The 27,116-nt window shown below is 51.7% G+C and overlaps 1 protein-coding gene and 1 long non-coding RNA gene across 11 annotated transcripts; one reads left to right on the top strand and one right to left on the bottom strand.

Moving 5' to 3' along the window:
- Positions 1-87: 87 nt before the first annotated feature.
- Positions 88-18,057, bottom strand: TMLHE (trimethyllysine hydroxylase, epsilon). 8 transcript variants are annotated; one of them, XR_008451362.1, is made up of 12 exons: positions 17,923-18,057; positions 17,585-17,825; positions 12,876-13,008; positions 11,046-11,235; positions 9,221-9,397; positions 8,209-8,488; positions 7,002-7,121; positions 3,857-4,093; positions 2,458-2,596; positions 2,255-2,357; positions 1,984-2,089; positions 816-952 (listed from the first exon to the last, which is right to left on the bottom strand). XR_008451362.1 is itself a non-coding variant. In XM_054075180.1 (9 exons), the coding sequence occupies exons 3-9, from the start codon at positions 11,224-11,226 to the stop codon at positions 821-823; spliced, it is 1,266 nt and encodes a 421-aa protein (XP_053931155.1). In that variant the 5' UTR covers positions 11,227-11,232; positions 17,585-17,825; positions 17,923-18,052; the 3' UTR covers positions 88-820. The 8 variants fall into 8 exon arrangements, 2 of the variants coding, with proteins under 2 accessions (XP_053931155.1, XP_053931156.1); XR_008451363.1 differs by having other exon boundaries at positions 11,046-11,232; XR_008451364.1 differs by having other exon boundaries at positions 12,876-12,998.
- On the top strand, positions 17,987-27,116 carry LOC128853111 (uncharacterized). Of its 3 annotated transcripts, none has more exons than XR_008451367.1 (3): positions 17,987-18,128; positions 21,553-23,256; positions 23,344-27,116. It is a non-coding gene; the product is annotated as an uncharacterized LOC128853111 (long non-coding RNA). The 3 variants fall into 3 exon arrangements; XR_008451368.1 differs by lacking the exon at positions 17,987-18,128 and adding an exon at positions 18,220-18,299 and having other exon boundaries at positions 21,553-23,221; XR_008451366.1 differs by lacking the exon at positions 17,987-18,128 and adding an exon at positions 18,220-18,299.

The following is a 27,116-nucleotide window of genomic DNA, read 5'->3' as shown; positions in this document are numbered from 1 at the left end:
GTAGGAAATCCATCAGGAAATACCGTAGCTGCTGGGCCTTTGCCCTTCATACAAGCACAGTGCAACACCCAGAATGAACACAAACAAAAAAATTACATTATGTTACTACAAACCAAGGAAACATGAGAAATACATCCCTCTAACACAGTCAATTCTGCTTCCAAACAGGCAGATCTTGCTACTTGCCCCTTTCTTTCTAACATAAATCTTTTCAGAAGTAGCCTAACTACTCCAGGTCCTCTTTCCATATCATCCCTCAAGTATCGGTAACAGTGGCAGAGATACGCAGCATATTTAAGAAAGAGATACACCAACAGCCGCTGGCTTGAGTAGTGGCATTTTCATCAAACAGGCACCATAGATTTTCATTTACTCTAGAAGAGGTAAAGTCCAGTCTGGATGAGACAAGATCCCAAAGATTTCCATTGTGCTCTGCTGAAAAAACACCCAGAACTGCCAGCTGACAGAAAGGCTGAAAGGGAAAAATGCAAAGATTTCAGAACCTGAAGGCACTTGACTGGAGGAGCACTTCACATCAGTCGGTGCTGGGAACCTGGTGCGATTGACCCTCTCCCAGCAGAGCTGAGATGACGTCTCTGGCGTCAAGGCCAGCGGGGTGCACAGGCAACAAGAGCTGATCACACGTGAAGGCAGAATATGGTCCCATCAAAATCCCATAACCTTTGGCTTCCACCTGCTCCTTCTCCTGCGCAGGCACCAGAAATGGCTTGGAAAGGGTGGAGGTGTCTGAGGTATGTGCAACATCTTCATCGTGGTGGTGCTGGTGGTTGGACAGCTGCTCTGCAGAGCAGGGACTGTGCTAAGCTTGGAGTCCCAGTAAGCGTGCAGTGTTCAGCACGTCATCTCTCGTCAGGTAGCAGCCACAGAGCTGGCGGTACCCTGTGAACGCTTCCCGTCCGTGCAGAACGCGCCAGTTATCTACAAACAGTGCCTGCAGGAGAAGAGAAAAAGGCAGTCAGAAGGGCAACCACCATAGTCAGGGCCAGAAAGGGTCCTGGAGCTGGAGATCCCTGGAGACTGGAAGTGCGAGTAAGAGTGCGCCATGGGGGGCACGCCTCTTCCTGTTCAACATGGCCAGAGACCACACATAAGGCTGCAGCCAGATGTTTTGTGGGATCTAAGCACAGCTGTTCTACCTGAAGCTGGCAGTTCTGCTCTGCCGCTAACCATGAGTCAAATGTGATGGTTAGCAAAGCAGAGAAACCCATTCTCTGCTCTTTCTTTGCTTTTCTACTGGAGAGGTCGGCAGCTATTCACAAGCAACAGAAAACAGTGATCTTCTGCCGCTACAGTGTCACTTCCCTCAGGCACCCTCGGGAACAGAGGGGTGTAGGCACTTTGATACACTCATTTTTCCTGCTGAACTCATCCCTTTTTGAGGCCCTGGGCTCAGGCTGAATCTAGAAGGGGATTTATTCCTACGGGGTCAAGCAGGCACAGCTGAAGGAAGCAGCCATGCACCAAACCAACACACTTTCAAGCCTACAACTGTGGCTCAAGCTCTTTGAGCCCCTCCAAATCTGCACCCAGCATCAGCCTTTTGAATGCAGAGCAAAGCTTTTCCTTTTAGTACCAAGGTGTGCCAAAGCACTGTAGTCATTTCTAGGACATGAAGATAGCCAAGGTCTCCAGTGATTCACTGGCAACGTAAGGGTTCAAATAAAACCTCAGAACAGAAGTAATTTCATCTTCCTACAACTTAGTATCTCCCTCAAAATAACATTTTCTGGATGGTGTTAGAGGTTGAACATCAGGTGTTCCCAGCCTCTCTGCTCCTGAGGGTCCTCATTTCAGTGACTGAAAGATCTTTCTCCACTCCCCAAGTTGGGACTAACTGTCCTCCGAGGCAGAGTTTGAATTCAACGTTTCTGCCTTATCTGGAAGCTCGTGGGCTAGTAGGAACAAACAGACACACGCTAGATGCCAGTACTGTAAAACACGGGCACCTTAAAACAGCGATACCTTAAAACAGCAGTAAGGAGGAAAACTGCAGCATACAGAGCTTCCCTGAAGCATCTTCCTTAGTTGCAACAAGGCTGCACATCCAGAGGAGCACTCCATCTCCCTCCTTGTAACAAACACACATGAACTTTGGGCGTACAAGAAAACTAGAGAGGGACTTTTTCTAAAGCCACGTAGTGACAGGATGAGGGGGAATGGCTTTAAATTGGAGGGAGGCAGATTGAGACTTAACAGAAGAAGGAATTTCTTCACAATGAGGGTGGTGACGCACTGGCACAAGTTGCGCAGGGAAGTTGTGGCTGCCTCATCCCTGGAGGTGTTCCAAGGCCAGGTTGGTCAGGGCCTTGAGCACCCTGATCCAGTGGGAGGTGTCCCTGCACATGAGAGGAGGGGCCTGGAATTAGATGACCTTTAAGGTTCCTTCTAACTCAAACCTTTCTAAGATTCTATGAACCTCTCAACTCCAAGTCCTACCTTGCCCGGCTTCAGTTTGACCCACAGTTCATTTTCTGGTCTCCTAAGCTCTGCGGTAAGTGTGCGGTGAGCGGCGTACCAGCGATGCACAACATCGTAAGGCACAGTGTTGATGACAGCACGGTCATAGTTATTGTACCTAAGAGTAAAGAAGAGATCAGAGACTGCCCACATGGCTCTGCAAGCACAGCCGGTTATTTCCACAGGGAACTACAGCGGCTGTTGGATTAGGTAGTATTTAAGGGAGGCTACAGAGATGAGTAGGGAGGTTATGCTGCAAGAGCAGGACTTTGAGGAGAATACACAACACTGGGGCAAGAAGGAGTTTATTGTCAAGCATAAAACTGTTCTTGCTGGTTTTCCATGGAAGGATGTGCCACAGCAATGGGCAAGAGTAGGGTTCAGACCAAGTGTGAAGCAGGGCTGGACAGCTTCCTGCCCTAAGCTAAGGCAGAGTTTCAGAAGAAGGGGAACGGTTTTCAGCTGAAAGAGGGATGATTGAGATGAGATCTTAGGGAGAAATGTTTTGCCATAAGGGTGGGGAGGCCCTGGCCCAGGCTGCCCAGAGAAGCTGCAGCTGCCCCATCCCTGGAGGTGTTCAAGGCCAGGTTGGATGGGGCTTGGAGCCCCTGATCCAGTGGTAGGTGTCCCTGCCCATGGCAGGGGTTGGAACTGGATGGGCTTTGAGGTCCCTTCCAACCCAAACTATTCTGATTCCATGGTAGTCGCTGCTTGAAAGGCTTCTTAAGGGAGTTTAAAAACCAGCATTCCATGTGTAAGGTGGTATCACTCAGGCTTTCCCAGGACACTTTTCCATAGTAGATAATAGGCTGCAGGGCACCTTTCACCTCTGCTGAAATGTAACAGGGTGTTTCTTGAAGTAACTCATGGAATTTTTGCCTTTTCAGCATTCGGTGGCTTAGGCCAGGTTGGATGGGGCTTTGAGCAACCTGATGCAGTGGGGTGAAACTGAATGGGCTTTAAGGTCCCTTCCAACCCAAACCATTCCACAATTCTTTGAAGGCAGATCAAACTTCTTTTGGAAGCAGCCCAGCCTGTGCGCTCCCCAGCCTCTGTATGCCAGGCTGGTTTCTAGAGGCTTTTTCACAGGACTGAATTCAACTGCCCATCAAATGAAGCAAGATGAAGGCATGGAGCTGAAGGGAGGACGACAGGAAAAAAAAAAAATCAAGGCTCAGCACTGCTACTCATCTCTGTATCAGTGGTTCTGCCACTTCCTCTACAGCAGCAATGCACAGCCCAGGAGGAAATGCAAGGAGTTTCTGTAGTTTCACTCTTACCCCTCAAAATATCATTTTTTTGTTGTTTATATCTTCTGGAAAATCACTCCCGTCTGGAACAACCCCCCCATAGGCAAGAGGCCTCCTGTAGATGTTACCTGATCAGATAAAGCTCATTGTTCCAGGGATAGACATTGAGGACTGGCCCGACTCCGATCATGTGGTTGTGACAGTCTCCCACGTTCTCGACGTACTCATGCTTCAAGGGCACCTTGCTCAGCAGCTCGAATTGGTCGGGGGCTTGCTGGAGAACTTGCTCTGCCGCGTAGAAACCATCCACCAGCAGCGTCCGCCCACCTGTGCCCTCGTGCTTTAGGCAGTGAAACACTTGGATGCTGCATGGGGGAGAGAATCCACAGCACAAGAGAAAAGACCTTGGCTGCCTGTCCTGCATAGAAGGTGCTCCTTATGGACCCAGATGGGTGTGGATGGATGTGCCACCCTTCTCTGATGGCCGAAATATACTTACTTGTATATGATTTATTTTGCTAAGACCTGCCCAGGAATGGAGACAGCCTGGCAAGAAATGGTTGTACTTGCCATTTCTCGAGGCCAAATCTCACACATTTCGCTTTCAAGAGCCTATGCTGCCTTCCAAATCAAGTGCCATGAGTCTGGCAGACTTCCAATGGTGTAGGATCAGGCTCATCTCACTCAAAGTCCATCCAGGCAGTAGGATGCAGAGGATCAAAAGTATTAAACTACCTTCCCTAGAACATCCTGGAGCAAGAAGACAGCTAAAGGGATGCTGGCTGGACTGTTTAGGCCTCCAGGAACTACACAGGGAGTTCAGAGTGACTCTTGTTCAAAGGCACATACATCGTGATCTCACACACACTGTTGGAAGTCCCTCAAGGCAACATATTAAACCCTTTGCAAAGCCTGGAGCAGTGGAGTCCCCAGAGAGAAGCTCACCTAAATGGATACCTCCTCCTTGCTGGGAAGCCATCCAACTCTGAAGACTGGAGTACCTCCCACACAAGGACAGGCTGAGAGAGTTGGGGTTGTTCAGCCTGGAGAAGAGAAGTCTGTGGGGAGAACTTACAACAGCTACCTGGACTGAGAGGGGCTCCAGGAAAGCTGGGAAGGGGTTCATCATCAGGCAGTGCAGGGACAACACAAGGGGGAATGTTTCTGAGCTGCAAGAGGGGAGATTGAGATGAGATCTTGGGGAGAAAAGTTTTGCTGTGAGGGTGGGGAGACCCTGGCAGGTTGCCCAGAGCAGTGGTGGCTGCCCCATCCCTGGAGGTGTTCAAAGCCAGGTTGGATGGGGTTTTTAGCAACGTGATGCTGTCAGAGGTGTCCCTGCCCATGGCAGGAATTTGGAACTGGATGGGCTTTGAGATCCCTTCCAATCCAAACCATTCTGTGATTCTATGAACTCAGCTTTTGTTCTTCTCTTACTCTGAAACTTCTTCCCTTCCTCCATGCAAGGCAGACATTGTACTGTTAGGAACAGAACCCCAGGAGCTGCCTTGAGCCACCTATTCCCAGTTTTCACAGTGTGCCAACTTCATTTGTCAGAAAAGCAATTGTGACCTTCTAGGAAAGCCTTTATCTTCTGATCTCGCTTTGGGGCCTCTTAACCCAGCCTCACAATAAGAGGTGTGGCAGGGCTCCCAGCTCCACCCTTACTGGCACCTCTCACCCACCTTAGGCCCGCAACAGCTCCAGTATAGTTTTACACAGTCCATAAGCATCAGAGCAAAGGAGACTCTGGGAGTCAAAAGCAACGGTGTCCTCCTGCAGCTTGGTGCGCTGACAAAGCCTCTTCTGAGGGCATGCTCTTTGGTATCTGACAAGTGAGATCATGTTGCAGTCTTTCCCACAGCTTGGGGAGTTTCTATCCTCTACCCTTTGCAATAATTTAACTTGATACTTGTCAGATTTGGCTGATTTCAGCCAAAGCAGTGGGGCAAACAGACATCCTAATGAACACATCTTTCTTGCAGAGCACCTCATTTCCTTTAGAAGCAGGTCAAAGATTGTTTCAAGCGTTCTGGTAGCAAGTCTGAAACAGTCTGGGCAGAAGGGAATTCTGACAGAGATGGGAGCTCAGAAAAAACAGAAATTTATGTTCTTCCTGCACAACTATGGTTTCGCAGAACTGCGAGTATTAATGGTTAGCCCTGCTAATTTAGCCATGCTGTGATTGCCTGATACACTTCACTTAGCTGCAGGTGAGAACACACCTACCTGAAAGGAACACTGCTAAGTGGAAAAGAAAGGTACAAAACCAGCTAATGAATGCTATAGTTCTGGCACCGAGAAGTTTAATCAAAGCTCTGTCGTAGGCTGAAGTTCTGATTATTAGTTATATTTTTTATTTGATTTTGTGGAAGATTTTGAGAGTCAGCCAAGCAGGTAACACTGTGCATGGGCTTTGCTGTCAGAATAGGAGAGAACTATGTGGCAGGACCTGTGCTCTATGGATACACTCCTAGCTCCACAGAGCACCCTAAAATCCACTTTGCTCCTGGCATTGAGCTGCTTTAGAACAAACACCAAAGCAGCCTGGTTTCTGACTACTGCAGGGCTGCACCACTGCCAAAATGCAACCCCTAATCTGTTTGGACTGAAGTAGTGTGACTGCACAGAGCAGATGTGAGCACAGCATGAACATCTGACTCCACTCATGGCTCAGGAGCGCAGAGGGACAATTCCTGCAGGCTGTTCTCCCTCCTTTCCTGGAGGTGGCAGCTAGCAGAGCTCACCCAGCACAAGAGAGGGTGCTGATGTAGTTGGGGAGGGCTTCCCCCGGGTGAGCAGGGCTAACTCAAAGCAAACTTTTGCAGCAGCTTTCTACAACTGCATTTGCTGCAGGAGGAGCTGAGCCCTGCCAGACGCACCCAAAAGATAAACCGAAGGGACTGCTCATTTCTGTGAGGGGTGCCACTGTAGAGACTGAGGAGGGTGATTTCAGAAGAGACTGCTAGATCAGCTTCAGGGCGGAGCAGAAACAACTACAGTCTTTGCAGCCTTCTGTGGATACAAGGACTACTGGAATCACAGCAATACCAGCTATTTCAGAGCCTAATCCTGCACTGCCAGACGTTTCAAGCACAGGAAAAAGTGATCTTGGAGTACTCCACTGGGATCAGACAGGACCCAGAACTGCAGTGTGGTTGTTAAAAACACATCCCACCAGGAGCACCAGAGCCAATGGAGCCCTTGTTGCCGGCATTACTCTGTAATGCTCCTACTCTCTGCACTGCGTGTCTGTGAACCAGGCAAAGCACTCACCCGCAGGGCTCCTGGAAGTATGTTGTGTCAGTGTGACGATCCAGAGCCAGCTTGGTGTAGGCAGTGTCTCCCCGAGAGAAGTCGGAGGTAAAGTACCACATTCTACCGTAAATGGTCTCCCTACAAAAGAAGCAGGAGTTATAGAAGCACTGGAGGGATAAGTGTAAAGCCAGCCCTTTCTTGTATTTGAGGTTGCTCCCCTCCACTTTATGTACAAAGTAAATTAAAGCAGAACAACCCAACAAAATTCACACTGTCAAGAGGTGGTGCTCCTAATGCCGCCTTTAGTATTCAATTTCTCTCTTTACTCCCCAAAAGACTGACTGCACCAAGTCCTGCTTTCCTTCCAGAAATACAGACCTTTCCACACCAAACTTCCACCACAGACAACTCAAGGAAGCCACTGAGCAATGTAAAGAGCTTCCAGAGTGCAGCATCCACTGCGAGGTTCCCTAATAATCCCACTTCTTGTGAGGATACTGCATTTTCAGTCTCTTTCCCTCTACAATGCACATGGAAGGGAGCGGGCAGAAGGCAAGGACAAACAGCACTCAGGGGCTACAGGCTAACGGCACCTGGAGAAAAAAGCTGCCTGGATATCCCTTGGAGCTCCCCACTTCTATTTGGAGTGACAGTTCATTAAAAGGAACCGCTCCTCTTCCAACGGCCCAAGGCTAGTTCAACTGTTTCCGCAGCTTGGATAAAACTTGAAACTCAAACCCTGGCTTGCCATGCTCTTGATGCCTTTTAAACAAACACAGAGGAAACATTTCTCAATATTTTCCTTTAGTGAGAACTACAAAATGTTTTTGATCTCCCTGGCTCCCAGGGCCAGGGCTGCCCTCCTAACCTTTCAAGTCATAACAGGAAATGTCTCTCCTTGCAAAGCTCTAGCATCCCAGGCAGGCCACTTCCTTCAGTCGCTCCTCTTTGTGCACAATCCCACTATCACAAAAGTCATCAAATGCCCAGAGGCAGCTCTGTAACCCAGTGACTCCAGGCTCTCTGCTAAGGAGAGGTCAGATCCCACACTGCAACACTCCATCTCAGTTCAAGCAGAGGCTGTAGAAGACTCAGACCTTTTGTTTGCCAATCAGGCCACACTGCACAATACATGGGATAATGTGGCACCTTTCTAAAGAAAGTAACAATCTGCTCTTCCCCTCTACAAAGCTGTCGGTGGCCTTCCCAGTGCAGCGCACCTTACCTGATTAAGCTGACCCTTTCTGCCAAGATTTCCGTGTCCTCTTTGGTGGGAGTGACATTCTCTACAAAAGCAATTCCATACAGCAAGAAGTTCTGCAGGAACTCCTTCAGTCCCTTGTCTGTCTCCAGGAAACTCCGGCAGTCAATGGATGGAACCTGGGCTTGGCGGTAGATTTCGGCGTTCCAGAGGATCCGTGGGTGCATGACCTGCTGCTTCTGCCCCTCGTAGCTGTTCTTCACCAGCCACTCCAGCCCATAACGTGTCACATGCCCGTCCGGCCCTTCAACAAGGGAGAAGGGTCACAGTCACCACAACTGCACTGAACAGCATGAGACCATGGGCAGTGCAGCCAGCAATCCAGTACAGTCCTCACCCTTTTGATTTTGTCTGATGATGATAGACTATTTGCACCCTGATGTCATCCAAAATATTATCTGGTTAAGGTCACAAGTCCTAAAAGCACTGTTGTTGCTGTCACAACTCCAAATTCAGAGGCAAGTGTTTCAGTTTCAGTAGTTTTCTTTTCCAAGGAGAAGTAAAGCATGGAAGAGAAGCCTATAAACAAAGGTAAGCTACAGCAAAAGGAAGAAAGCAGCTGGGAAGAAAGGACAGAAAATGTAGTTCTGATCAGGGATACCACATAGGACAAAGTATAGAAAATAAAATCAAGCACTTCTTGACCAATTTCCTCACTACCTGCATTGCTTCTGTAAACAAACCAAGAGAACACCCAGACGCTGAAGATAACACACATCTCTACCCAAAAAGGGCTGGGGATTAGAGGGAGGAAACACAGACATGAATTTAAGACTGAGGTGTGTTTACAGTAAGAGTGCTGCTCAGAATAGCAGTGTTTCAAGCCTGCTTACAGCCAAATCTCTTCCCAAAACAGCCACTGATTTAGGGATAAGGCTGCCCTCTCCCGGGAAGCCTAAGGGTGAGATACATCAACAAAGCTCCCTCCAAGGAGAGCTGGTGTGCCCATAGAACATGCAAAGTTTTTGCTACTTACAAGTAAGGAAGAGTGTGGTCTCATCCACTCGGACAGCCTTGGGTTTGATTCCCAGGTCCACGCTTGCTGTGTCCAAGCTGCGCTGGTTCGTCTTGGCATTGTAGCAGGAAGCTGAGCGGCAGTGGTCCCGCAGCCAGACAAAATCGAATCGCATCAGCGTGTTGGCGTACCTGAGCTCTGCAAAGGAGGACAGGCTCAGAAGGTGCATTGGTGAGAACAGTGAGGAAAAAAACAAACCAGGAACCAATGCAGAGAGCCTACAAGTTACGATCCTGCTCACAGGGGATGCAGAGGCGGTTAGACTTAGCGTCTCATGACGTAAATTAAGCTTGACCCATGGGGAAGACCAGGCAGAAATCTTCGCAGAAGGCCTGGTGGTCAGCGATCTTACCATGGTCTCCCTTCTTAATGAGTCTACAGGAAATTTCATCCTGGAACAGGAAGAGGGAGCATCGCTAACAAACATGCTGGTCACATGCCTACACCTACCGCCTCTCTTCAACAAGTAAGGAATTCAGAGCTATGCAGCAGCTGTTGTAGAGAACAACATCTCTCCACACAGGAATACAGGTAAGAGTAAACCAATAATCACTCCAACATCCAAATGTGACAGATAACATTGAGGCCTCGATGTGAAGCTTTGCTATCCACTTAGTATTACAAGAAAGCCTGTCTTCCTTCTCCCATCCAGGGACATTTGATGTATACTCAAAGCCTTTCTGAAGGAGGTCAGAGGCAGCAGAGGCAACAGGAGAGCCCTTCCTGCTCTAGCCCTCCTCAGTTTTGAAATCCAAGCATCCAAGGTCACTTTGCAGTGGGAAAACAACAATCTCCTTTCTTGTGGCCACTGTGTTGGATAAAGTCCCTTTGCTTACAAGCAGCTACGAGTACAAACATCTAAGGAGCCTCATTAGACACCACTCAGGCAGGCAGACGCTCGACCAAACCAAACGGGCCATGGAGACACGGGCTTCAGTTAGTTGTCAAATCATCTCCAAACCCAAAAGCACAAACCCAGCATTACACAGCATTTGTAACAGCCTTGCTATGTCACTTCATATCCAGACACGCTCTCCTCGCTTTTTTGTTTAAGCAGTCCCAAAGCAAGGTATGGTTTGCAGCCAAAAAGCTCCTACGCCCCTGCCTCCTGCTGCTCACACCATCCAGCCACATACAGCTGAGGTGCTCACAAACCTGCTCGAACAACCATGCTTCACCAACACCTGCACAAGTGGGGACAAGAGAGCAAGGCACACATCAGATCAGCCATCCCTCTTGGAAGTTGTTGCCCGGAGCATCACACGGAGTACAAGTGATCAACAGGGCATGGCTCAGGTGCGGTTATTGTTCAGGAAGCTCTTGATTTGATTTCCTATTTAGCATTGCCTCATTTATCATAAAAGACTTACTGCCAGCAGACAAAACTGCTCCACTCTACCTTTTGGGATTCCCAAAGTGAACATGAAACAGACTCTAGCACGCGTTCCTCTAATGCAGGCCATTTCAGAAGGTTCCACTCCCGTGGAACAAGGTCAGGAAAATTATAGAATGGTTTGGGTTCAACGGGACCTTAAAGCCCAGCCAGTTCCACCCCCTGCCATAGGCAGGGACACCTCCCAGGGGATCAGGGGCTCAACCTGGCCTTGAACACCTCCAAGGGTGGGGCAGCCACCACTTCTCAGGGCAACCTGGGCCAGGGCCTCCCCACCCTCACAGCAAAACACTTCTTCCTAAGATCTCATCTCAATCCCCTCTCTTTCAGCTTAAATCTTGCTGCAGTCCCCAAGCAGAGCCAAAAACAGGTACGTGCAGCCAACACACCTACCTAGATGGTCCCCGTGTAACTGCCAGGCACACCTGAGAGACTCTGGGGCCTTGTGATGCCAGCGAGCCGCAGCCACAAGGACTGTCCTGCTGCCATGGAGTATCCATGATGAGCGATGTCCAGCGCTTCCGCTTGGTTGGCACGGCACCTTGAGCAGACACGCCAGCCTCTTGCACCACATCCTGAGCTGCTGGGTGAGAAGGGAAAGAACAAGGTGATTCAGCTGTGCTAGTGCATCACAGCCCAGTCTCAGTGTCTATGCTTTTATGCTGGCACGGTAAGCACTTCAGGGAAAGCTGGCGTTGTCCTGCACGATTTATAGTTCACTGATAGAAGAGGCGAGTGAGAACCAGTTCACTGAAGGCGAAGAAAGTGGGCATGATGAGCGACAGCCTGGCCAGAGGAACCGTGTGGGCAGGAAAAATAACTACACAGAGTTTGCAGAATCTTGTGGTCAGCATCTTCACTGCCAAGTCAGAGTACCAGCGGCACTTCTGCATCCTACCTGTGGCAATCATAGAATCATTTGGTTGGAAAAGACCTTTGAGACCATCCAGTCTAGCCATACCTTTCCACTACTAAAACATCTCTGAGAACCTTGTCTTTTAAACACCTCCAGGGATGGTGATTCAACCACCTCCCTGGGCAGCCGTTCCAGTGCCTGAAAACTCTTTCAGTGAAGAAATTTTTCCTAATATCCAATATAACCCTCCCCTGGTGCAACTTGAAGCCATTTCCTCTTGTCCTATCACTTGTTACTTGGGAGAAGAGCCCAGCACCCACCTCACCACAACAGGAGCTTTTCAGGAGTTGCAGAGACCGATGAGGTCTCCCCTCAGCCTCCTCTTCTCCAGGCTGAACAGCCCCAGGTCCCTCAGCCACTCCCACAACCCCTGGGCTCCAGACCCTTCCCCAGCTCCGTTCCCTTCTCCAGATGCGCTTCAGCCCCTCAAAGTCTTTCTTTAGTGAGGGGCCCAAAACTGAACCCAGGATTCAAGGTGCAGCCTCACCAGTGCCAACTCCAGGGGGACAATTCCTTCCCTGCTCCTGCTGCTCACACCATGGCTGATCCAAGCCTGGATGCTGTTGGCTGCCTTGGCCACTGCTGGCTTATGTTCAGCCACTGTCAACCAGCACCCCCAGGGCCTTTTCTGATTGGTAGATTCCCAGACAATCTTCCCCAAGCCTGGAGCTTCACAGGGTTGTTATGGCCCAAGTGCAGGACCTGGTACTTGGCCTTGCTGAACTTCATACAATTGGTCACAGCCCATGGATCCAGCCTGTCCAGATCCCTCTGCAGAGCCTGCCTACCCTCAGGCAGATCAACAATCCTGCCTAGCTTCATGTCATCCACTTACTAAGGGTCCATTCAATCCCTTCATTCAGATCAATAAAGATATTGATCAGAACTGGACCCAACACTGAATCCCGGAGACATCACTTCTGACCAGCGACCAGCCACACAGCCAAGCTTTTTCCAATGCCTAGAACTGACACTTGCTGTTGACAACACACTGACTGCATGGCAGCCTCCACGAAACAGGGCGCTTTCCCCTCATTTAGACCACCCGCAGCAGTCACTTTTGCAGCCATCACCAACATCCCAGAGGAAGACCAGGAAGCTGCATGTGAAAACCAGCTGCCCTCAAAGACTGTGTGGGATGGAAGGAACAGGGAATGAGCGGAGAGGGGGGCATGGAATGTTTTAAACAAACAAGTTAATCCAGTCCGCGCACATCAGCTGGAGATGGGAGAGAGACCAGGGCATCTTGCTTATGACAACCACAAACCGCACTCCTGAGAAGAAACAAGTGAGCTGTTAGGATTTACCAGGCAAAGTGATTCCAGCGGAGACAGCTGTGTGTTCCACACTCTTGTGCAAACTACTGGCAAAGCCTCATCTGCTGCAGCTCCTGTCCCTTCTCTGGTCTTTCCAGTTGGAATTCACCGTTCCTGGACAGAACTGCAGTGGTCAGGAAAGTAGAGCAAAGTGACCTTACTTAAAAAAGCGAGAGCTGAAGGGAGTCAGAAATTGGGGCAGGTCTAGAACAAGTATGTGAAACGATGAGCAGGAGGATCTCTGCTTCTGCTGAAGGACACAGCTGGCACAGAAAAGAAACCAAGTGTGGTTAATTTTAGGCTAGAGATTAGAAGGCAATTTCTCAGAAGACGATTCGTAACAACGCTTCAATACAAACAGCAAGGGCAAAAGTTTTAAGTTCTACAAGTTTTAAGATCTGAAGCCACAGCCTAAACACCTCGTTATGTTTATTAAGTTCTAGAAGTTTGGCTGTGGTCTGAAGAAATGTGGTATCATGGATAAGACACAGACTTGGAAAGCCTTCTTATCCTAGACTTCTGATTTTCCTTCATCTCTTTATCTGATAAGTCCAGGCACTGGTGCTCTGGCTGCCCAACCTGCTTCTCTGCTTCACAGGCTCGGTGTGGAGATCTTGAGAGTTCGTAATAACAGTAAAACAACAGAGGTGCCCTCTTCCCTGACAACAGCTTAGTAAGGAGGGAGCAGATAAAATGCAACCAGATAGCTCTAGGAAACAAAGAAGCATGAACGTTCCCATAAAGAGAACATGGTTTGAGATGAAGATGCATGTTTTTCAGCCATCAGGTTTTGCAAGGTTCTTGGCTACAGCCTGGGCACAAGTCACCAACAGCTTTAGCACTGCAAAAAGAGCTCAACTCAGACACTTCTGACTTCTGTGGCTGCCAAAACACCACACAATACTCCTCAGCACTGCAGGAACCAGGCCGTTCTGCAAAGCAGCTCGTTTCAGATCAGAAACTGATGTTTTGCTCCGTGCAGAGGAAGTAGAGGCACTGGGAGCTCCTTCCTCACCGCCTGCCACCAGCACTACCCAGGATCTCCAAACAGAACCAATCTCATGCTTCAAACACCACTGCAAAGCCTTTGAAACTCTTTCTAGATGCTGATCGACCTGCAATACCCTGAACAACTCCAACATTCTCACTACAGACAGAGAAACCGGGGTACCAGAGAAGTGAGTGAGCCGGGGTTACTGGGCAGCTGAAGACACCCGGGAACACTTTGCTTTCCCTTCGGTGGTCTCCAGCCCGCCAGGATATCAGATTTTGTAGAACTGTCAATGCTACACCCTGGGAGAACTCCTTCTGACCACCCCCAGCCCAGCTTTGAAGATTTAGTGTAGAAAAAGAACCAGCCAAATTCAATACGTAAAGTTAGTAACTAAGTGAAGAAAACCTGCAGCATGGGAGCTGACCGTGATGTTTATTTGCCTTAAAGACATGATTTAACTTCCTGAACCAAGCACTAACAACTCACAAAGCTTCAGACTGTCCTTTGAGAAAGACACACAGGATGGAAGTCCCTGATCAGTTTGGCTTTTGGATACCAAGGATATCCACTAACTCAAAGGGAAGAAAAAAGAAGCGAGCTCGTTTGCACATGCCTGGTATCTTCGCATGCAGGACTCAAACCTGACAGGAAAAGCTCACGTACAAATCCATTTAGAAAGTGGCCTCTGCCTGGGGCAGCTCCAGCCGCACTTATCTCTTTCTGCACACACTGCTTTTATCTCGTCCTCTTCCAATATCAAAACCTACCAGACAATAAACACAGGTAACGGTAAGTGGCCCAGATATTTAATCAAATCAACAAGACCTCTTGCTTTTTTGCTGTGCTGGCTGGAAGCAGACACCACAACCAGCTCACAGAGAAGCCTTATAATAAATCTTTGCAAGAGATAAACAAACTAAGAGAGGCTGAAAACAAAAAAAACTATATGATTAGAGAGGATTTACATTTTGTGTTTGTCTAATTAGAGCTAACACCTCTTTACCCTCATCCTCCTGTTTACCTCACCTTTCAGCCACCCAGATTCAAAGGGAAAGGGCAGGAGGAAGAAGACATTGAAGCAGACATTGAGAAGAGAGGGCTGTTCCATTATCAAGTCTGTACCTCTGCCCAAACAGGACAAAACCCTACTCAGACACTGTGTGCGAGTATCTGCTGTGTGGCTCATCATAGAAACATGGAACGAGTTGGGTTGGAAGGAACCTTAAAGCGCACTCAGTTCCACCTCCCTGCCACAGGCAGGGACACCTCGCACTGGATCAGGGGCTCCAAGCCCCATCCAACCTGGCCTTGAACTCCTCCAGGGATGGGGCAGCCACCACTGCTCTGGGCAGCCCACCCATCCTCACAGCAAAACATCTCTTCCTCAGATTTCATCTCAATCTCCCCTCCCTCAGTTCAAAACCGTTCCCCTCATCCTATCCCTACACACTCCGATCAAGAGCCCCTCCCCAGCTTTCCTGGAGACGCTTTCAGCACTGGAAGCTGCTCTAAGGTCTCCCTGCAGCCTTCTCCAGTCAAATACAGAAAAACTCAAATGCATTGTGATTTGAGGAATTACCACAAGTCTCTCAAGAGAGAAGACAACAGACATGCTGTGGAAGGAAGAGTGGGCCTCACACGGGCTTGTTTGTCCAGCAGACTTCCCACCGGGCCCTTCAGCAGTCCCTCACTGCTGGCACAAGGAGCCTTTGCAGTAACCAATCCTGACTTCAAAGCTCTTTGATACAAAGCCACAATTCTCATTATAAGCAAAGAAAAGCACAGAGCTGGTAAAATCAGGATCCAAATGGTTTCGGCAATGAAAACCAAAGGAGAAATCACACAAATCTGTGGGTTTTGTCGGCTTTTAGCAAGAACTTTCTAGGAACACAATGACACCAAGGAAGTTGTTCTGATGCCCCGAGTGCTGGTGCTGTGAGCAGACCTGTTCCGTCACTCTGCTGGCATGCCCAGCCTGTTTTTCAAGCTCATTTGTCACCTGAAAACACCTGCATGTTTTTCATTAAACATTTCCAGACACCCAGCTGCTCATGCTCAGCATCCTTTTTCACTGCTAGAAGCATCTGGCTAAAGCAGAGGCTTCTGATCCATAAGAAACAGAGAAATTCCAGTAGCACAACAGGCCTTACACTTCAAAAAGAGAAAGAGAAAACAGATTGGTTTTCAAGGCAGCCTGAGCAATGAGCTCCGACAGAGCTCATGTGGCTCACTCCAGCTGACATTCCTATCAGCTGTGGAAGACCCAAACACCACACAGTCCCACCACTGGAGCAAAGGTGACCTTTGTGACGGGAGCATGGATAAAAGAGGAGATGCAGAGGTCAAGGCAGCGTTGCCGCCTGGATAGGGCTGTGCCAGAAGCCAGGTCGCAGGTTAGCAACAGATCCCTCTGGTGAGACACAGACACTGAGTAACAGTTTAACAGCCCAGGCTCACCCAGCTTACCTATTAATTACAAAAGGCAAGGCAGACTGACTGTCCCCTGCTGAGAACGGCTCCTGCCCACCCCCAGCAGACAGCTGTATTAGATCTCAGCTGTCAGGAATCAGATTACCTTTCCTGGCCTTCCCAGCAAGGCATTGCTATTAAATTAAGGCACTAATAAAGACATCCCAGACACTGCCAGCTTCACAGAAGCAAAGGTAATTATCTGCTCACCCTGCGTTTAACACGAGCAACCCAACTCCAGATGCCGCTTTCTCACAACCTTACAGCAACCTCCTGTTCGCGGTTCCTTCCTTTATCTCAAGCAAACCCTTTTCAGGCTACACAGCTTCACACGAATGAGCTCCCATTCTGTTTCCCAGCAAAGCAGTTGGCCCTCATGGCACATCCCTTGCAGGGACACCTATTGCAGTAAACTCCTACTACTAAATCACTTCATTCAATCACCCCAGCGCCTGCCCTGGCAAAGAGGGGCCAGGCCGCTCTCCAGGGCAGGGCAGGGCTGCCTTTTATGAGGGAAGGAGAGGAAACAGCTCTGCCCACGAGCAAGGATCAGAGAATTACAGAATGGTTTGAGTTGGAAGGGACCTCAAAGCCTCTCAAGTACCAGCCCCTGCTATGGGCAGGGGCACCTCCCACTGGATCCGGGGAATCCGAGCCCCATTCAACTGGGCCTTAAACACCTCCAGGGATGAGGCAGCCACCACTGCTCTGGGCAGCCTGGGCCAGGGCCTCCCCACCCTCACAGCAAAACATCTATTCCTCAGATTTCATCTCAATCTCCTCTCCCTCAATTCAAAACCGTTCCCCTCATCCTACCCTGCACTCTCTGATCAACAGCCCCTCCTCAGCTTCCCTGGAGTCCCTTTCAGGACTGAAAGCTGCTCTAAGATCTCCCTGCAGCCTCCTCTTCTCCAGGCTGAAAAACTTCAATCCTCCCAGCCTGTCCCTGTACAGGAGGTGCTCCAGCCTTTGCATCATCTCCGTGGCCTCCTCTGAACTCGCTCCAACAGCTCCATGTCCTTCCTGTGCTGAGGACTCCAGAACTGGACGCAGGGCTCCAAGTGGGGTCTCACCAGATCGGAGCAGAATCGCTTCCCTCCCTGCTGGTCCCACTGCTTGGGATGCAGCCCAGGGCACGGCTGTTTTTTGGGCTGCTGCTGGCTCCTGTATAGCTTCTCACCCCCAGCCCCCCCGGGAAAGGCTCAGACACCTCAATCCCTGTGCGAGCTGATGTTACCTGGGCCCTTGCAATGCTGAGGTAAGGGAAAAGCCGCAGCGAGGTTTCAGACGGGCTGGGGTCGCCGAAAGAAACCCAAGGGGGGCTGTGCAGCCGCTCCCGGCTCTTCCCCGCCTCCTCCTCCTCGTCGGGGGCTCCGCAGAGGCGCCTCCAAGGCGTTTACACGTTCACCGCTGCAGGAGCTGCGCGAAGCCGGCGCTGCCCGAGGAGCAGCGGGCTTTGAAGCCGGGGTCTCGGCGGCCTAGAGAGAACAAAGAGCAACGAAGACAAAACCGGTTACAAACGGCCCTGCGGGAGGAGAGGGAGGGGACCGCGGGACCCCTCCGGCCTCAACCCACTTCTCGGGGCCCTCAGGTCGCCGCGGTTCCTCTCGAGCGGCTCCGCGGGGCCGCTGGCCGCCCCGGGGCGGGGCCGCACCACAGAGCGCGGCCGGGTGCGGCGAGAGCGCCCGCCACCCGCCATAGAGAGCGCCCCGCGGGGCAGAGAGACGCACCCCCGCCCGACGGAGAGCGCGAGGAGCGGAGTAGAGCGCCCCCAAGCCTCGGTCTGTCATAGCGCGCGGTTCGCCCGGCCGCCATAGAGAGCGCAGTGGGGGAGAGAGCGCCGGGCCTGGCTGCCATAGAGCGCGGCGCGTGGGGCAGAGCGTCTCCCGCCTGCACCCATAGGGGTGGAGGGTGTGGGAGGTCGTGTCGTTGCCGCCTCTGCGGGGCTGGGGGTAAGGCACGGCTTGAGGCGGAGAAAAGCGCTGCCAGGCACGGCCCCGGCGGCGTTAAAGGGCTAGGGGACCGCTGTGTGGGGGCTGCATAGGCCATGGGGCCTGAGGAGGGTCTGACAGAGCAGCACAGTGGTTTGAGGGGGGGAACGGACCTCAAAGCACATCCAGTCTCACACCCTCCCCGAACTGGACACAGGCCTCCAGGTTTGGTCTCACCAGAGCAAAGCAGAGGGGCAGAATCCCCTCCCTCCCTGCTGGTTCCACTGCTTGGGATGCAGCCCAGGACACGATCAGTTTCTGGGCTGGGCGTGCACGTTGCCAGCTCGTCTTGAGCTTCTCACCCCCAGCACTCTGAAATGCATCCTGTGAATGTGGTCATGACTGTTCTCTTATAGTTCCTTTAAAGCTCCAGCTGGGGACAACACCTTGGTCTGTTTGCACTTTCAAATCATAGAATCATGGAATGGTTTGGGTTGAAAGGGACCTCAAAGCCCATCCAGTTCTACCCCCTGCCATGGGCAGGGACACCTCCCACTGGATCAAATTGCCCAAAATTTCATCCAACCTGGCCTTAATGGAGACTGGAGTGCTGAAGCACCTCATGTGCAAGGACAGGCTGAGAAGGTTGGAGTTGTTCAGCCTGGACGAAGAGAAGGCAGCAGGGAGAACATAGAGCAGCTTCTAGTCCTGAAAGGGGCTCCAGGAAAGCTGAGAAGGGGCTCTTTATCAGGGAGTGCAGGAAGAGGACAAGGGGGAACGGTTTTCAGGTGAAAGAGGGGAGATTTAGATTATATCTTAAGAAGAAATGTTTTGCTGTGAGGGTGGGGAGGCCCAGGCCCAGGTTGCCCAGAGCAGTGGTGGCTGCCCCATCCCTGGAGGGGTTCAAGGCCAGGGTGGATGGGGCTTGGAGCCCCTGATCCAATGGGAGGTGTCCCTGCCCATAGCAGGGGAGGGGGTGTTAGGGGGTTGGAACTGGATGGGCTTTGAGGTCTCTTTGCACCCAACCCATTCTGTAATTCTCTTTCTCTCTAAAGGTGCAAGACCCCAACCCTGAAGGTGTCCTGGGGCTGCTTTCATCACCCTGCTGCTCCCCCTGAGCAAGGTTGGGGCAGGAGGAGGATGGTGAGGTCCCTCTGGGCACAGATGCTGAGAGAGCCGTCTTGGAAGGCAGGATCAGGCAGTGGCATGGGGTGAGAGAACACAGGACACACGGTGGCACTGGAGCTCTGGGCTTGGGTTCTGTCCCGACACCCAAACCCCTGAGCCGCTGCCTTCAAGGGATGTTTGGGCAGAATAGGGAGCCCTGCACCCTGCTCACCCCACCAGCAATGGCTGCTCCGCACCTGTGGTGGTGAGGAGAGACTCCCAGACCCTGTCCTGGCAGTGTGGGGCTTGTGTCTGGCCCAAAGGGTGAGCCCAAAGGGTGTTTCCCTGTCATCTGGGGATGAGCTGTGCTGGCAGGCGGTCGGGCTGGCAGGACCTCCCAAAGCGGGACAACCGTCCTGCCCCCCAGCACTTTGCACACATCCAGAGCAGTGCCGAGCCTCAGCGCCCACGGAGGTGCTGCGTGTCCGGATGGGGACACATCCCTGGCAGGCGGCTGCCCTGTCTCCTGCTGGAGGTGGGCAGGATGCGGCATCCTTGGTACCTGCGTAGACAAACCACCCCAGCGAAGCACTGAAAGCTTCAACTTCTCTGGTGGCTGTGTTGGGCTGCCACTTCCATGACTTGGTTTTCTAAAATCAAGTCTTTTTTGGTCATTCCAGTTTCCTGGCCATCACACCCCTGGGTGTGCTGGTCTGGCAAGAGACAAAACAGCCACTTGCCATGGTTGCCTTTGCAGCGAGGGGATGTGATGGTGCCTTTCTCTATTCCTTTCTCGATTCTGAGAGTGTTTTTCAGGAAAGGGGTGGGGACAGTGCCTGGAATGGGCACAGGACCTGATAGGGATCTGCTGCTTCCTCAAAACTTGGTGCAGCTCCCAGAAGAGATAAACAACTTAGTCACTGGGTGAGCTTATGGCAGAGGCATCTTGGACTCCACGAGAATTTGTGGAGGGCCCTTCCGGGCTGTGCCCCTGTGGCTGTGCCAGGGTGCTGGCTCCTGGAGGTGGCTGTGGGTGATGCCTGGCCCCGTGCTCCTCATGCTCCAGCAGTACCTGTTGCCTGTCCCTTGGCCCTTCTCCAACGCAACGTGATCCCAACAGGAATCCCCAGCCCCTTTCCATCTATCAGAGGGCCAAGACAGGCTGGGAGAGTTGAGGTTGTTCAGCCTGGAGGAGAGAAGGCTCTGGGGAGACCTTAGAGCAGCTTCCAGGTCTGAAAGGGGCTCCAGGAAAGCTGGGGAGGGGCTCTTGATCAGGAAGTGCGGGAACAGGATGAGGGGGAACGGTTTTGAGCTGAAAGAGGGGAGATTTAGATGATATCTTAAGAAGAAGTGTTTTGCTGTGAAGGTCGGAGACCCTGGCCCAGGTTGCCCAGAGCAGTGGTGGCTGCCCCATCCCTGGAGGTGTTCAAGGCCAGGTTGGATGGGGCTTTGGGCAGCCTGATCCAATGGGAGGTGTCCCTGCCTATGGCATGATCTGGAACTGGATGGGCTTTAAGTTCCCATCCAACCCAAATCATTCCATGTTTCTATACCCTGGTGCACTGATGCAGCCCCGGAGCTGAGCAGGCACTCACCCAGGTGTCTGTGGGTTCCAGGTGTGTTTCTGATGTGAGCGTTGGGTGTGAACAAGCATGGATAGTCAGTGGATCAGCAGAAGGGCCCTAGAGGGGCCGAGGGAGGCTACAGGCTCTGGGGGATGATGAGCCCCGTCCTGTGGTGCCTCCCTGGCTGTATTTGGGACAGACAGTGCAGAGGCATCAGGCCATCCCATGGATTGTGCCTCGCGGGGCTGTTCGTTGGCCAAGTTACCCTTTTGAGTGTGGAGCGTGATCTCTGGAGCTCACCAGAGTTTGTGGGCCCTCATGCACCACAGAGCCCGTGCTGCTGGCAGGTGCTTGCTGGGTCTTGGCTGCCCCAGGCACCTGATGGTTTGGACAGGCTTCTGCTGTCCCCCGGCATGTGGGATCTCCTGTGCTGGGAACGAGAGCACCTGGGCGCTTTCTGGGGTTTCCCAACGAGAGCTGGGGCCTGGGAATTTCTGTCCCTCTCCCTCCTCCAGCAGTGGCTCTCGCTTGCTGGTCCCAGGGTCACAAATGGCTTTAAAAAAATGCAACAGCCCACACAATGCTCTTCGCTTTTCTCGCAGGCGCTGGTGACGAGAGACTGCATCCGACTGGAGGATACAGAATTAGCCCTGGGAAAGGCCTTGCTGGTGGCTCCAGTGCCTCAGGGCTCTGAGGTCAGCAGCACATTGCCATGCAAGGAGGAAAGCGACTCCGCATCCGATATCTGCATCCTCCATCAGGCTCACTCGTCCCCTCTGCCAGGGCATGCAAGGAATCAGCCTCTCCTTCCAGCTCCTGGCATTTCTTGGAGGTGGCATTGCTGGTGCTGATGTCAAGTGGTGTTCTGTGATGTGCAGTGCACACGAGGGTTTATCTCTACACGTGGCACAGGGAAAGGCAGCTGTTTACGGGAAAGGTAGCAGTTTCCACAAGAGCCACCTGAATCACAGATGGCCGAGCAGATGGGGGGACATTCCTGGAAAAGGGTCCTAGGGCAGGAATTCTGGAAAACTTCAGAGTGAGTGTAGGAACCGTTTTCTTTTGATGCACCCCAGCCCAACCTGAGTGCCACTGGCTAGGCCAACTCAACCCAACCCAATGGGAATGATGGGAATGACCGGATGGGAATGACCCAACAGGACACTGCTCCGCCAGAATGATAGAACCCAATCCAATGGGAATGACCCAACGCAAAACTACTCAGTCTGAGTGACACAGTCCAAACCAATGGAAATGACCCAACAAGTCACTGCTCAGTTGGAATGACACAATCCAACCCAATGGGAGTGATGGAACCTAACCCAATGAGAACTACCCAAAGGAACATTGCTCGGCTGGGTGAGACAATGCAACACAATGGGAATGACCCAATGGAACACTGCTCAGCCTAAGTGACACAACCCAAACCAAAAGGAATGACCCAATGGAACACTGCTCAGCCTAAGTGACACAACCCAAACCAAAAGGAATGACCCAATGGAACACTGCTCAGCTGGACGAGACAATACAACACAATGGAAATGATGGAATCCAGCCCAATGTGAATGACCCAACAGAATACTGCTCAGCTGGATGAGACAACCCAACCCAATGGGAATGACCCAACAGAACACTGCTCAGCCTGAGTGATGCAACTCAAGCCAAGAGAAATGGTAGAAGCCAATCCAATGGGAATGACCCAGTGTAACACTGCTCAGCCTGAATGGCACAACCCACCCCAACCTCAATGACGCAACATGTCCCAAGTCAACCCAACTCATCTTGGATGACACAGCACAGCAAGACTGGAGGAGAATCCAGAGGACCTTCCCCTCTAAATAGGCTGTGAACTGGTGAAATGTGGCCATGGTGTAGGGACCTGAGGGTCCAGGTTTTTTTTCTGGTGTAACAAGGGGTTGAGCCTCTCTGCTGCACCAGACTCTCTGCTTTCAGGACAGTTAGGACTAAAGTCACCTCTAAGCATCTGTCTCTTCCAGTGATATTGGTCAGTGCTTTCAAAAGGATTGAGGGAATAGAGGCCAGCAGGAAAACCTGGAGAATGCAACTGTGTTAAGAAAATGAGCTAAAAACTGAAGCTGAACCTCCAGCGTGGCTGTGATGCTGACTGTAGTGCGTGGCCATCTGCATAGCCCTTGATCCATAGGGTATCGGAGCCAAGGGACAAATGCCAGCTCCCTTCAGGCACAGCAGTGGGCTGCCCACGGGGCTGCTCATTGCTTTGTGGCTTCACTGTTCCAGCATTACTTCTCAGTGAGGCCAAGCTCCCACTCCCAAGAATGCATCAGGTCCCCATGGAAACACAAATGCTTGTTTATTTGACTTGTTTCAATATTTTTTTTAATTTAATTCCCTCTTTATTTTTTTTTTTCCAGTTATTCGAAGGAAGGAAGGAAGGAAGCCCAAACTCGGATGTTTGTTTGTTCTGTCCTGGCCGATGTTCCCTTGGTCACGCTCCAGTGGCTGATAAACTGGCAGGGAACTGGAGTGTGGAGCACAGCAGAGCCTGGGAAAGGCCGAGACCCCACTTCCCTTGGCCTTACGTCACGGTTTCTCTCTGATGAGCTTGGCCCGGAGGCCACATGCTGCCAGCTGCCTTCGCTCTCTCCTCGGACAGGCAGCTTCTGCCTGCTGGTGCCAAAGGGGACCATTCTTGGGATGTCTGCAAGGAGAGCATCTCCCTGCAATCCAGATTCTCTCTGCCTAGGTGTCACCTTTGGAGCCCCTGGTGCACGGTGTGTATAGGACCCACGGTTCACTCCTGGTTGTGGGACCTTGGAGGGGAAGAATCCACAAGGGATCTGGGCTGGAGTGAGAGCTGTGCTCTTCTCACAGAGCTTCACTCTCTTCATCCAAGCAGGTCCCACTCCACGATGGGCCTCCAGTGATGTTTGAGGCAAGGACAGATGCCAGGCAGAGGAAGAAGGGATGCTTATGGGTCGGAATAATCAGGAGCTCATCCCTTGCTCCTGACACAAGCCATTAGGTTGGAAAGTCTCCCCTTCCTCTAAGCTGGAATGCATGCCTACCCTGGTCCACGAGAGGCAAACATTTATGGGATATTGAATATATGCCATGGGTGAGTGATGGGTCGGGGAGCTGGAGGCTTGGTGGTCCTCTTGCTCCCTGCGCACTGTTGAGGGAAGGGACGTGGTTCAAGGGAAAGGGAAACGTGCGATGGAGACTTGATCGGCTCAGGAAACTCCTGGAAATCTTATGGTAAGAGCAGCTTCCCAGGGATGCTGGAGTGGCTCTGGGGGATGTGACACGAGGCTCAGGACACGAGTCCCTGTGGGACCCCTGCAAGGTGAACAAAGAAGTTGGAGATACTGCAGGGAGAGGCATGGTGGATGATGCTGAAGCAAGAAAGCCACCAAGGACTCTCTGTTACAAATGGAGCATTGGCTCTCAGTGGTCTTTGCAGCAGTGAAGTGACCCTGAAGACAGCATTTGTGCCCCCCTCCTTAGAGGAGGACAGTAAGAAATATGGGGGTGTTCCATTCTCTCCCTGTAGCTCGAACTGATGTCCTCATGCAGGGGAGTTGAACTTCTCCCAGCCCAGGCAGTGCAGGTGGCTCCCAAATCTCCAGCCTTTGTCTCTGCATCTCTTTCACCTCTTGCTCATCTGCCATAGAGCATTTTTTCCCAGGGCTCTCAGCAAATTTAACAGAACCACAGAATCCTTTAGGTTGGAAAAGACTTTTAAGGTCCAGTCCTTGACCTCACACTGCCAACTCCACCACTAAACCACGTCCTTAAGCACCACATCCACACAGCTTTTATGTGGTAGGGATGGTGACTCTGCCATTGCCCCGGGCAGCCTCTTCCAATGCTTGACAACCCTTGCTGTGAAGAAATGTTTCCCAATATCCAATCTAAACCTCCCCTGGGCAACTTGACACCATTTCCTCTCATCCTGTCCTTTGTTACTTGGGAGAAGAGCCCAGCATCCACCTCTCTCCAACCTCCTTTCTGGGAGCTGTGGAGAGCCATGAGGTCTCCCCTCAGCCTCCTCCAGGCTAAACAGCCCCAGGTCCCTCAGCCACAACCAGAAACCCTGGGCTCCAGACCCTTCCCAGGTCCATTCCCTTCTCTGGACATGTTCCAACTCCTCAATGTCTTTCCTGCACTGAGAGGCCCAAAAAGGAACCCAGGATTCAAATGACGTAGGGCACCATGACAGGCATCCTAGTCCAGCGAGGAGAACACAAGGGGCTGAGGAAGGAGGTGACTCTTAGGTGTCATGTCCCTTGCCCTTTCATCAGTCCCAGCAGGAGCTTGGCCTTCCCCTGCTCTGGTTCCTTTCTCCCCACCCAGTGCGTTTGGCAGAGTCTGCTCTAAGCGGTGCAGCCACTCGCTCTGGAGGAGGGTGGTGGGCATCGGGGTCTTCCCTGTGGAGTCCTGGAGCCCCTGGTCCCCCAGCACCATGTGGTGCAGCAACTGCTGCCCTGGCTGGCCACGGTGCCCCTTCCAGAGGAGAATATAAAGCTTTGATGCTGCTAATTGGAGCTCTTTTGCTATGCTTCCTCCTTTCAATCTTTGTCTGCCTGCAGCTCTGTGGGGTCAGTAAGTGATTCGCATTAAAGTGGAGTCTCTGTTGGTTTCCGTGCGTCTATGACCACCAAGTTTGCCGGGGGGCTGCGAGGAGGGGGCTGCATCAGCAGGGTGAAGCCTCCAGACCCTCTGGAGATGCTCTATTCAAAACTTCTCCTGCCACGCAGCTCTGCTGCCATTCCCTGAGCACCTGGGGTCCCCCTGCTCCTTCTCTGTCTCCCCGGCCTCGCCTTGGCCCCTCTGTCTGGTGCCCCCGCCCATATCTGACCAGCAGCAGACAGCCAGGATCGATTTTCCTGCTTCAGCAAAACCCAGCTGTGAGGGGAGCAGGAGCCAGGGCTGGGCAGCAGTGACACGGGTGATGGCAGCACTGTCGTGCTGTGAATTGGGAGTGAGGGTGTCAGGGAGATGGCTCAGGAGAGCATCATGGGTCCCTGGTTTTCTGGGAGACCTGGGTGGTTCTTCCCCCCCGTGCCCTGAGCTCCCCTGTTTCTTGAGATCCGATGGTGAGGAAATGCAGCTCCTCCATGGAAAACTGTCAGTGCGGGAGCAGGAAACCCTCTGTGCTCTTCGTTTTGGGGGCAACCATACCTCCACTCCCTCCAAACAACCCCAGGTGGATCTGGGCAGGCTTTCCCCAGGGAGTCTGTGATCTACTCAAGCTCATTCCCAGCTGAAATGTCCCTCTGAGCTCCCTGGAGACACAGGTGTTGGGGGAGAAGCTATGTCTAATGTCATGGCTAGACCATCACCTTTCTTCCACCCTGAACTGTGATGACCCCTGGTGAAGATACTTTGGATTGTAGCATCTTGGAGAGCAGCAGCCAATCTCCTCCAGCCATGCCCTGGGGGTCTTCCAGCAAGTTGAGGGAGGCAATTCTGCCCCTCTATTCCTCTTTTGTGAGACCTTACCTGGTCCAATTCTGGAATCCTCAACATAAGAAGGATATGGAACTGTTGGAATGGATCCAGAGGAGGGCTACAAAGCTGATCTGAGGGCTGGAGCACCTCTCATAAGAGGACAGGCTGAGAGAGTTGGGGTTGTTCAGCCTGGAGAAGAGAAGGCTCCAAGGAGACCTTATAGAGACCTTCCAGTACCTGAAGGGGCTACAAAAAAAGCTGGGGAGGGACTTTTTCCAAAGGCCTGGAGTGATAGGACAAGGGGCAATGGATATAAATGGGAGAGGGGAACACTTAGACTGGATGTAAGGAGGATATTCTTCATGATGAGGGTGAGGAGGCCCTGGCCCAGGTTGCCCAGAGCAGTGGTGGCTGCCCCATCCCTGGAAGTGTTCAAGGCCAGGTTGGAGGCCCCTGATCCAGTGAGAGGTGTCCCTGTCCATGGCAGGGGATGGAATTAGATTGTCTTCAAGGTCCCTTCCAACTCAAACCATTCTATGATTCTATGATGTCCCGTAGCGTGGAAGAGGGAGAGATCCTTCCCAAATTACTGTAGACTGAGAAAAAGCTGTTGCAGATTTCAGAAGGGGTAAACTAAATCAGGGACTGTGAACTGACTTAATTTCCTCATTTCCCTGCATGTGTGCTTGGTGATGTCCTCATGAAAGCAAGAAGCTGGCCAGAGTGGGTAGAG

This window comes from Cuculus canorus, chromosome 10, assembly GCF_017976375.1.
Source record: "Cuculus canorus isolate bCucCan1 chromosome 10, bCucCan1.pri, whole genome shotgun sequence".
NCBI lineage: Eukaryota > Metazoa > Chordata > Aves > Cuculiformes > Cuculidae > Cuculus > Cuculus canorus.
The sequence above is the reverse complement of the archived record's forward strand: the minus strand, read 5'-3'. Positions and strand labels throughout refer to the sequence as shown.